This window comes from Phaenicophaeus curvirostris, chromosome 3 (genome assembly GCF_032191515.1).
Source record: "Phaenicophaeus curvirostris isolate KB17595 chromosome 3, BPBGC_Pcur_1.0, whole genome shotgun sequence".
Lineage (NCBI taxonomy): Eukaryota > Metazoa > Chordata > Aves > Cuculiformes > Cuculidae > Phaenicophaeus > Phaenicophaeus curvirostris.
In genome coordinates, this window is record NC_091394.1 from 49,004,694 (window position 1) to 49,016,702 (window position 12,009).

Sequence of the window (12,009 nt, forward strand, 5' to 3'; positions counted from 1 at the left end):
TCAAGCCTAAATCTGCCCCTCTCCAGTTTAAACCCATTCCCCCTTGTCCTATCACCGTGAGCCTTTACAAATAGTCCCTTACCAGCTTTCTTGTAGCCCCTTCAGGTACTGGAAGGTCGCTATAAGGTCTCCTAGAAGCCGTCTCTTCTCCAGGCTGAACAACCCCAACTCTCTCAGCCTGTCCTTGTGTGGGAGGTGCTCCATCCCTCTGATCATCTTTGTAGGCCTTCTCTGGACCCATTCCAACAGTTCCAAACCCTTCTTATGTTGAGGAATCTAGAACTATCTGTAAAACAGGCAGATATACACTGAAATGAAAGAATAGTCTGTAAGAAATTATCAGTTTCCAGAGGGATAAGTTTGGCAGAAGATCCTTTCAAGCCATAAGCACAGCAGCATTGATGATTTAACCATGTAAGATTTTAGCTGAGAAGTAGATTCCTCAAACTTATTTTTTGAGCACGTGACAAGGCTTGGTTTGAAGATTAGTGACCAGTATAATGACGATCAGTATGAGATTTGCAAAAAACTTTGATGCAAAATGTTCTTCTGAAAGCTACAATGAGTTGGTTTAAAAAGATGCACCAGTCCTCTTATGCAGGCACTGAATGAATTAAACCAAAGTCCATTGTTTATGAAAGTCTTAGACTTATCTCAAACTGTAAAATTTCACAATATTTAACATTGTTTACTGACTCAAAAAAAAATCAGTACATACTAATTATTATTTGAAATATATTTCTCCCTGTGTTTTAATACTTATTGAATATGCCATGTCCAAGTAATAACTGTAGATCTATACACAACCGAATTCTTGAAGAGGCATTTTGTAAGGACAGAAGTTACTGCAGAATTTGCAAGGATAAGGAGAGAAGAAAGCAGAAATCTGCTAAAAATTAATCAATAAGCTCCAATCCTTTAAATACTACATCTAACTTTTACTATTTTATCTCTGTCTTTTACTGCTCCAGGTTGCAAAATTAGTCCCTGTGTCTGTGGAATCTGGTTTTAAATGATCACAGATTGATTGTTACTAATACTACCTCGTAAACTCTGTTTAACTATGGCTCTCTTTGATTTGTTCCAGATTCATCATTCATGGGAGGCTGGGGAATAAAACAAATGCTGATCCAGAGATGTTACGCAAAGATTACACTTGAGACAAGGCTCCATTAAGATCTTTTGTCTTCTTGCTGTTTCATATATCAAGGCCATAAGGAGTCTGAGTTTGTTTTTCCTTGCCAGATCTTACCCTCCAGGATCCTAAAGTAAAACAGAATTTAGCCTTGCTTTGCAACTCTTACTTACTACTAACTATAAATAAACACAATAAAATTAAACATACATCATCCCTTCCAAAAGATTTTTCTGAAAAAACTTTATTAAATATAATACTCTTTAGAACATATTTGAAGACTTCTACAAACTCAAAGGAATTATCTCTCATACATAAAAGTTCTTATTTTCAGTACTAAATAAAGCACGTAAGCAAGCGCTATTCACAGATGGTAACTGAACAGTAACAGAAGTGGCCAGTGGTAACTGAAACAATGTGTGGAAAACTATCTCACTAACAACTTCAAATTGGGTCAACATCTGCATAGTACAGCTGGAATAAATAATCGTCTGTTCTGTACAACTAGAGTTTAGTACTGAAGGCAGCACTGGCCTACTACTGGTTTTTTTTCAATAATAAAGTATTTATATTTTAAAGTACATAGAAAACCTGTAACTTTTAAGTACAGAGAAAGCTAAATAGCTATAACATTTCCACATTAATAGAAGCTCGTTCATAGCATTAAACAGCCATCTCCATTTTAATAGGTGGATGAGGATTATAACCTTCAATCTGAAAGTCTTCTGCCTTGAAGTCACTGATGTCTTCAACCTTACGAAGAATTTTGAGTTTGGGGAAAGGTCTTGGCTCCCTCTGAAGCTGAAAAAAAAAGCAAGCTTCTGTATTAAGCTAATACTTGAAGGCAGAGGTTCTGTGCTATAAACTAGATCTCATTAATCTCATTTCAGAGTACACTGTGCAGAGTTTCCTTCCTCTTTGAGAAGACTTATATGCAAAAAAAAAAAATATTATAATCCAGTCAGGTGTAATCTACTTCAGTATTTTGGTAGGAAGCAGTAGCATATTTTGAAGTGGATTCCCTGATCATCTGAATGCACTGCAAGCATTTTCAGCTTGAGAGCAATTCTGGTGGTTACAACTTAGATTTCGTCCAGAAGAAACTGAATTGGAAATTCTGACCCAGATATGCATCAAATATCCTGCCGTTTCTCACAGCAATATTTGGGTCCAAACCAATAACTAATTCTCTGGGTGGTTTTGAACCACAGAAGTAATGAAGACATTCAGTCCGAACCAAGTCTAATGAAATAAAATTCTGATTTGCTCCTACTGCAATAAATTGCTTCCTGAAGAAAACATAGCCTTAATCAACCAAATGGTAATATTGATTAACTCTGTGAAATGATAAATTATCCTCTTCTGATAGACTACAAATACATGTTATTTTGTGTATATCTATATTAGGTGGAATGGTTTTTTAAGGTTTAGGGATGATGAAGTTAAAAGTGGGGGTACAAATTCTGAATCTTTAACTTGGTTCTTGACTAGTACACTGATGTACATTTCAGTCATATTTGTATCGTATTTCTGTTTGTGACCTGAGTTGAACCAAGGTTCAGGTCCTACAATTATTAAGTTAGAAATGAGAAGAAAAGCCATACAAATTAACACTTGCAGAATTGTATTTATAATAATATGGTAACTTTGTACTGGGTAAGCATTGTGGAAGATAAACCAATACCAGGATACAGAATAACTACTTACTTGAACTTTTAGAGGTTCCACATGATTCAGATATATGTGAGCGTCTCCTAATGTGTGTATGAACTCTCCAGGCTGAAAAGAAAGGAGGATACATGTAGTTTTCAAACAGTGAGATTTCAAGAAAGCAAAACATCACAATGCTTACAGTATTGATTCTTAGCATCTTCCCCTTAGTGTGGAATTAGAGCTTCTGTACTGGATTATCAAGACATCCTTGCAAACTTTGAAGGGACACTATCTCCCCAGACTAAAGCATAAGGATAATAGCTTCGGTAAATGAATGGAGCACTACTAATCTGCTCACCAAGATGGAAACAGATGTGGTAGTGACATCCAGCTTTTCCACTCAAATTCTAGTAAGTAGGACTTGCCAGAGTTCATTTCAAACTAGTTGCCTTAGCCACTACTAAACAATATAGTTAGTGTCAGCAGAGGTGTTGGTGACAGGCTAAACCCCAAAGCATTTATCAAGCATCCAGATGTGTTTTGCAAGCACGCAAGTTCTGTGACTTAGCAGCCCCTCAGTAATCTAATTTAACTTAGGTTTAATTGGCTGTTTTACTGGACTCTGACCAATGTAGATCAGCCCTCGGACATACCACGCTAAAACCCATCAAAGCCGTGAGAGGAAGTGGCTGAGAGGGAACAGCTGCTTCATGGACATAATGCTAAACTTTATTTTTTCTACTACTTTGGCCTAAAAGTACGTCCACAATTACTGAGAAGTCCAATTCTTCCTTACTTCTCTATTTTAAGTTCCCCTTCTTGTTGCTGGTAGCAGGAGGATCAGGCCCAAATAACCTTGGTAGTATAATTTTTCACATACTCTGAAGAAAAGGGGGTTTCACTTGAATAAGGTTGTGGTGTATTTAAATTATTCTGCCAAATTACAAAATACAGCTCCAGAGTCAGGGCAGTAGCTATTTGAGGACATGCTACCAGTCTACATGATCATCTGCAGTAAGAAATGAAAAGAAATACCCAACTGAAATTATAGATGGAAGTTAGGTCAGAAGAATGTCCAAATTGGAACCTTGACAGCAACCACTGAGCTACTGTTCACTTCCAATAAAAAACACATGCTACAAAATTTAATCACTTGTATATTATTATTATTCCATCAGGACAAGTGCTCAGTTCAGATTTCTAAAAAGTAAACTAGCAGAACAGGTCAGTTTTGACACATTCAGTTAAAAAGACACGGAGGATCTTCCGTCTGTTTGACCTGAATTTGAGAATTTTTACATTGCTAATCCTAACTGCCTGTACAAACCAGAAACAATTCATATTAAACTCACAGGACCCTTTCTTACACATATTTCAGCAAGATTTTGGATGTACATTCCAGTTTTTCTTGGGCATGACACGAAGAGTCTTATCTTTTAGACCCTCACACAAGATTAAGTAAAATGATTAAGTAGCCTACCTTTAGCCCTGTGACATGGGCAATCATGTACGTGAGCAGTGAATAGCTGGCAATATTGAAAGGCACTCCTAGTCCCATATCTCCAGATCTCTGATAGAGTTGGCAAGACAATTCACCATTTAGGACATAGAACTGGCAGAGGGCATGGCATGGAGGCAAAGCCATCAGAGAAATATCTAGGGATTGCAGTACAAAAAGGAGAAAAAAAAATCGTAACAGCAGTAGTGTTCTGAATGCAATTTACAACACTTTATTTCAAGCCTCAACAACTAGATGTTTTTTTAAGACCGAATAAGATGCAAAATCTGAATAAGCATTTAATGAGACACAGTAGAGAGCAAAAAATCATCATTCTGTTGCTTTTTCACTTGTTTAAAAGCACCTGCTGCCTATGCAATTAAGTCTGGGTCATGACAAGCTGTCTCCTGGGTTGTATGACCAGAAAAGTCATAAACAGGTATGCCCCAGGACAGATTTATGCCATAATGCTGCACAGCAGTTTAGTTTTACTCACTTTGGTGAGACGGTTGATTTCCCTAAAGGAGGACACTAAGAATAAAATTAAGTACATACCCTAAAGCAACTTCCAACTGCTCCACCTTACTCTCCTCCCATTGCAACTTGCCTTTACTTCTTGTTGAGATATAAAAGCAACGATCAATAAATGGATAATAACCAGAAAAGAAAAGATCTTTTGAGCGTTTATCTACACTTAGAAGTGCAGATAGCACATTTACAGCTAGGTAAGGAAAACTTTAACCAGGCACCTCCTGACATCCAAGAATGTTTAACCTTGAAAATAACAGCAACAGCATGTAGCATCCACCTTCAGAGACACGAGTGGAAAACGCTGGGTGATTTTTTTTCTTCTTGTGGACAAATTATTGCTGCTGAAGCTAAACATTCTCTGGCACTAGCTCTTATTTAGAAGTAGCCCTGCAGAGGGAATGGATAACTAGACAACCTTTGTTCAAGGAGGTGATTAGAACACAGGTAATAGTTTTGTTCTCAAGTTTAAAGCTTTTTGGCAAGTTTACAATTTATTATATAGCTAAAAACCAGACACACTGCTTTGGCATACTCTTTCTCGGTTTCTGTTTTTCAGCTTTTTTAAAATAAGAACTGTTGTCTTTGAACAGAGACTGTACGTCAAAGACACTGGTAGCCAGGTATATCCCTCACTTTAACCTGGAGAGAAAAACATTGAAGTAGTGGTTCAAAATTTTTGAGGTCTAAACATGGGAATTAAGTAGAAGAACAAACCCTGGTCATCTTTATTGCATTCCTAGTATTTTTATAAAGAATAACCAAGGATACCAAGTGGAACTGACCATTGACACAGGATTAGAATGTAATTTAGTATACAGCAAGATAACATACAACTACATTCACTTAAAGTCTGCTGCTTGATACCTTTGGGATTCCAAGCACACATAATGATTCTTCTGTCATCTGGATTGGTTTTGATCATTTCAATCACTTTCTGCAGCTGATCAACTCCTTGGTTGGAGTAATCTGAAGAAAGATACCAAAAAAGATCTAAGCCAGATAGATTCAAGTCATGATATTTTTTAAAGTCCAGCCCACATCCCACTGAACAGTAATGCCCAAACGAAGACCTCTGAAGACTTAATTTAACTTTGAAAGTGATTAAATTAATCAGTTGCACCCTCTAAATGTAGGCTGTTCCTAGCCTTCCTTTGGGTGCTCTAAGGCTTACAGAATTTTCATTATGGTATTTTCGTGTCCCTGCATCTCTTTCATGTGCTTTGAGTGCCTTCAGCACCCACTGCAACAGGACCATTCCTATTTATAACACTCTATTCCAAGCCTCAACAACTAGACATTTTTTTAAGACCAAAAAAGAAGTCTGTATAAACACTACATCCCAAGAACACAAAAGTTGCAATACAAAAAATTTAATTGGATAAAGTATGCTACTTTATAATTCACGATGACTTGTTACCTAAATAGGACAAAAGCTGTAATGGAACAGGCAAGACATTACCATCCAGTCATTCGCGGTATTTAAATTATTTGCTCATTGTTCTTCTGGATTAAGACGCCTTTCTAGATGTTAAATTTGCATGCTACAGTGCTTCTTCTTAAATAAGAACAATAAAGTTATGCCCAGACCAGTAACATGGGGTGCTGACGTTCTTCACGTGCTCAAAAGGAGAAAGTTTTTGACAGATGAATAAACACATCCACCTCACAAGAACTCACAAGGTCATGTACAAAAACTAGATTTCCATAGTATTCAATGCCAGAAGGGAATTTTAACTGTGTAGAACACAGGATATTACAATTCACCCAATGATGTTCACAGGGTGATTTTTAGACTTAATACTAGTTATATAAAAAATTCACTGGAATTAACTAAACATTAGAATGGATTCCAGAATAAAAGAGTCATTAGCTGTTACTCAGTGTTCTGACTCACGTCAGTGAATCAGCATGGCTGGTAACTAATTTTTTCTAATAACTCTTATTGAAAAGCGACACCAAATTATGGTTACAGGGAGATCCAAGCTGGCAAACAATGTGGTAATATATAAAGGCGGTAATACATAATTAGCACTTCAGGGAATTTGTCTGCCAGCAAGACTGTGCCAGAAGCCTTTCGAAATGGTTATGTTAGTTCCTGAAGCTAATTACCTATCCATTAGTAATGCAAGTTAAGAAAATCTATTAATAATGAAACTTACAGGAATTTGTCTTGCTCATTTTTTCCAAATTATGTTATGCTTCAGACCTTTAAGTTCAGTAATGCTAAAATATTTTACTAAGTTTTTAGACATCCCAGTTCACAATTCACATTATTTGTGTTAGCATAAAATCATATTCTGCCAGCAGTCAAAATGCCAATTCTATGTCCAATGCCTGTAACTAATGTGAAATTTGAGACCATATTGACAGAAAAACAATAGGAAAAAAAAATATTTAGCCATTTTGTTATCCTGAGTTAAAATTAACTCAATTAAAAACACACAGAGACAATCTTTTTTTAAGTCTTTTTTTTCTTTTTTATGGCAGTCCTCTAAATGTTTTGTACACTCTCTTCTTCAGTAACCTAAAGAAGACACTTCATAGTAAGTTTAAAGAACCAGTTCCACTGAAAATAATACCGACAGGTATCACATCTCTTCATAACTTGTTACAGATATTCTGTCCATGGCATCATCAGCTGTGTCTACATCCTACCTTGTTTCAATTGCAGAATGGAAAAATCTTTCTCTTACACAGTCTCCAATGAATGCAGTACAGTTACTGGGGATGATGCAGTGCATCAGTTCTTGCCAGTGCAACCGTATCATAGAACTTAGGACCCTACACTGGTGTTCTAGAAGTGAGATGTCACAGTCATCACACTAAGCAATCAAGATGGTATTTGCATATGATTACCTGTATGCATGTCTTTGTATTCTGCTCCAAAATGCCTCCACTGGAAACCATAAACTGGTCCCAAATCTCCCTCCTCTCTGGTGCTGAAACCCTGCTTATCCAGGAACTCACGTGATCCATTAGCATCCCAAATCTTGACACCCTTTGCAGAGAGTTCTTTGGCATTTGTAGAACCCTACAAAATACAGGCAGTAAGAAGTCTACATCTTAATCCCAACAAGGGGACATGATTTGAAACAGCTGTCTTAAGCTTTGCTACTGTACGGTATTTTTCCAGTTATAAAGCATGAACAGTCTGATTAATGTAGTCTCTTGCACATGAACAGAATAAAACTTAGGAGCAACACAGCTGGATGAAGTTTGCAGTGCCATGCTGCTGTTACTTAATTCAGGATTCTTCTAACTCTGTGAATGCACAAAGAGTACAGTCTCAAAGTCAAGTGTGGTGTATCATTCCATATGCACATTTGAAGAGAAGAAGACTTTACAGATGGATAAAACTAGACAAATAAAAAATCAACCTGTATTTGAGTCCTGCTATACATCAAATGGTTAGGTAGATCTTCTCATACCTACACAATACCCCAACATATAAAGCAACACGCACATTGTAAGGTATTATCTACAGTTGAATTTCAATAGTCTAACTACAGCTATTACCTCTATTAAAATCTCAGAGGTTTGCTACTAAAAAGCCTAGTGCTTACTTCAGTCCTACTTCACCTGTGGTTCTGCACTGCTTGTTTCTGTTTAATACAAGCTATCTCAATATTAAAAAGCAGATCATTAAATTGCCTACAGTCTACTTCATATTATTATTTCTTATTCAAACACTAATAAAAGAGACTCTACTAGGCTTTATAACTGTGTTTCTAATCAGTGAAAGTCCTCACTATTTCAGACTATTTCCCTTAAAAAGAAACAGAAGAAAAACTCTTCTGATCATTAACAATGCAAAAGTCTCCACTAAAATGCACAGTGTCCCGAGGATAACAGCACCCCATGTGTAATCAAAATATTAGCTGGCTGCACTTCTGCTGTTCTGTCATACAAACAGAAGCATTTGCAGTTATTCCAAACTCCTTAATCCTTCCCACACTAGGTCGTTCGGTTCATCCCACTGTCAAGCACACGACCCACAGAGACATCCAAATACCCCACCTTGATGAACCACAGCAGCTCCTCCAGCACCCCTTTCCAGAATACCCTCTTCGTTGTTAGCAGCGGAAACTGGTCTGAAAAAGAGTTTTAGATTGTAAGAGGTGACCAGCAGTTTCTCAGGATGACTTGACTTAGGTTTTTCCCCACATAGAGGGTAACGCCACCATCTGACACTCAAAGCTCAGGATATGAAGTAAGAAGTTGGTAAAGGATATCATAGAATCACAGAATGGATTGGGTTGGAAAGGTTCTTAAAGATCATCCAGTTCCAACCCCACTGCCATAGGCAGGGACACTTTCCACTGGATCAAGTTGCTCAAAGCCTCGTCCAACCAGGCCTTGAACACCTCTGGGGATGGAGCATCCATGACTTCTCTGGGCAACTTGTGCCAGTGCCTCACCACCCCAACAAGAAAAAAATTTCTTCCTAATATCTACCCTCTTTCAGCTTTAAACCATTACCCCCCAGCCTATCCCTGCACTCCCTGATAAAGAGCCCCTCTCCAGCCTTCCTGTAGCCCCCTTTAAGTACTGGAAGGCTGCTATAAAGTCTTCCAGGAGCCTTCTCTTCTCCAGGCTGAACAATCCCAACTCTCTCAGCCTGTCCTAGTGTGGGAGGTGCTCCAGCCCTCTGATCATCTTTGTGGCCCTCCTCTGGACTTGCTCTAACCGATCCGTGCCCTTCCTGTGTTGATGTGTAATGTTCACATGCAGATAAAGGAAGACAAGAACCTGACTTTTATTTTACTGGACAGAGGGGTAAGATGCTTGATCTGTGGGGACCTGAACAAACTCTGCCACAAGAATTCTGTGGTGCAGAGTATGGACGCATGTGTATGCATCCTTGAAGCAAAGTGGAGGCTTAAGAAAAATTACTTGGCAAATCTATTTCACAAAACTATCCTTCCTTCTATTCAGGAATGGTAGGAAAGATCAGAACAGGCTATCTCAAGATATAAAACCTCTGCTACAAGGACAGGCTGAGAGAGTTGGGGTTCTTCAGCCTGGAGAAAAGAAAGCTCTGGGGAGACCTTAGAGCAGCCTGCCAGCACCTGATGGGGCTACAGGAGAGCTGGGGAGGGACTTTCTACAAGGGTATGGAGTGATAGGATGAGAGGGAATGGCTTTAAATTGGAAGGGGGAAGACTTAGCCATCAGGAAGAAACTCTTCACAATGAGGGTGGTGAAACACTGGCACAGGTTGCCCAGGGAAGCTGTGGCTGCCCCATCCCTGGAGGTGTTCAAGGCCAGGTTGGATGGGGTCTTGAGGGATCTAGTGGGAGATGTCCCTGCCCATGACAGGGGGGTGGTATTGGATGACCTTTAAGGTCCATTCCAACCCAAGCCATTCTCTGGCTCCAAGACCTTATCCGTGTGTTTACCAGGTGACAGCCAGGGCGCTGCCGGGAGGATCCCCACCATTCCCACACGCCCCTGCCCCGGGAGAGAGGATGGAGACCCTCCTCCCCGCTCCGTCCCCGGGGTCCCGACCTCTGAGGCTGTACCGCGCCTGCATGCCGAAGACGGAGACGGTGCCGGTGCCGGTGCGGTCCTCCTTGCGGTGTCCGTGCTGCAGGATGTGCTCGACCTGCCGCAGGTACTGCAGCTCCCCTTCGCCTGCCATTGCGGGCGGCCCGGGCTGGCTCCGGTGTCCCCCCGCCGCCCTTCCGAGCGCGCCAAAGCCCGGCCTTTCCCGCCAAAGCCCGGCCTTTCCCGCCAAAGCTCCGCCTTTCCCGCCAAAGCCCCGCCTTTCCCGCCAAGCGGCGCCGAGGGGCGGGCGGAGCGGGGCGCCACCGCCTCCTCCCCGCCCCGGGTCCCTCATCATCGCCTCCTCCGCGCCCCAGACCCCGACAGGGGTTCCCAGGCTTGTCCCCCTGGCAGAGGGCTGGCGGGAGCTCCTAACCCGAGTCTCTGCTCCAGACTGTTCTGATTTTATACCTCGTTCTGCGCCGAGGGCAAAATACCTGCTCAAGTGTAGGGTGCTGTACAAGGGCTGCCGGTGTGTGTCACGCTCCTGCAGCCTCAAGCATCCTGTTTTGGAGCTGAACAAGGCTGAAGCCTTCAGCTGGCCCCGGCAGCCCCCACGTGTCTGAAGAATCAGAACGGTTTAGGGTCGAAGGGAACTTCCAGGATCATCCAGTTCCAACCCCACTGCCAAGGGGAGGGATACCTTCCACTGGATCAGGCTGCTTAAAGCCCCCTCCAACCTGGTCTTGAACACCTCCAGGGATGGGGCAATGGCAGCTCCTTTGGGCAACCTGTGCCAGTGCTTCACTACCCTCACAGAAAAAAAAAAAAATCTTCATAATGTCTAATCTAAATGTCTCCTCTTTCTGCTTAAAACCATTACCCCTCAGCCTATTCCTGCACCCCCTGATAAAGAGACCCTCCCCAGCTTTCCTGTAGCCCCCTTTAAGTGCTGGAAGGCTGCTATAAAGCCTTCCAGGAGCCTTCTCCAGGCTGAACAACTCCAACTCCTTCAGCCTGTCCTCATAGGAAAGGTGCTCCAGCCCTCTGATCACCTTCATGGATCTCTTCTAGACTTACTCCAGACAGGATACCCCAGTGCTGGCCTCCCTTGCCTTCAGGGTGGTGTTCCTGCAGCCCTGTGTCCTACACACTCGCTCGCCTTCCACATTGCAGCAGTTCTACACCAAACCTCTGCTTCTAAAGCTGAGATCCTTCTATGCCATAACTTGTCAGCTGCGTCCTGCTCCCTATTTTATTTACGCATCAGCTTCCTCGCTAAGGGTAGTACTTGGCACTTAGAATTATAGAATCATAGAATCACCAGGTTGGAAAGGACCCACTGGATCATTGAGTCCAACCATTCCCATCATCCACTAAACCATGCCCCTCAGCACCTCGTCCACCAGTCCCTTAAACACCTCCAGGGAAGGTGAATCAACCACCTCCCTGGGCAGCCTGTTCCAGTGCCCAATCACCCTTTCTGTGAAATGTTTTTTCCTAATGTCCAGCCTAAACCTCCCCTGGCGGAGCTTGAGGCCATTCCCTCTTGTCCTGTCCCCTGTCACTTGGCAGAAAAGGCCAGCTCTCCTCTCCACAACCTCCTTTCAGGTAGTTGTAGAGAGCAATGAGGTCTCCCCTCAGCCTCCTCTTCTCCAGGCTAAACAACTCCAGCTCTCTCAGCCGTTCCTCATAAGGCCTGTTCTCC

At 41.5% G+C, this 12,009-nt stretch overlaps 1 protein-coding gene across 1 annotated transcript; it reads right to left on the reverse strand.

Annotated features, from left to right (window-relative positions):
• Window positions 1-915: 915 nt before the first annotated feature.
• Window positions 916-10,473, reverse strand: TYMS (thymidylate synthetase). Its single transcript, XM_069853937.1, has 7 exons — window positions 10,326-10,473; window positions 8,835-8,908; window positions 7,674-7,848; window positions 5,682-5,783; window positions 4,269-4,444; window positions 2,843-2,914; window positions 916-1,936 (listed from the first exon to the last, which is right to left on the reverse strand). Exons 1-7 carry the CDS (start codon window positions 10,456-10,458, stop codon window positions 1,799-1,801), a joined length of 870 nt encoding a protein of 289 aa, XP_069710038.1. The 5' UTR covers window positions 10,459-10,473; the 3' UTR covers window positions 916-1,798.
• Window positions 10,474-12,009: the final 1,536 nt, after the last annotated feature.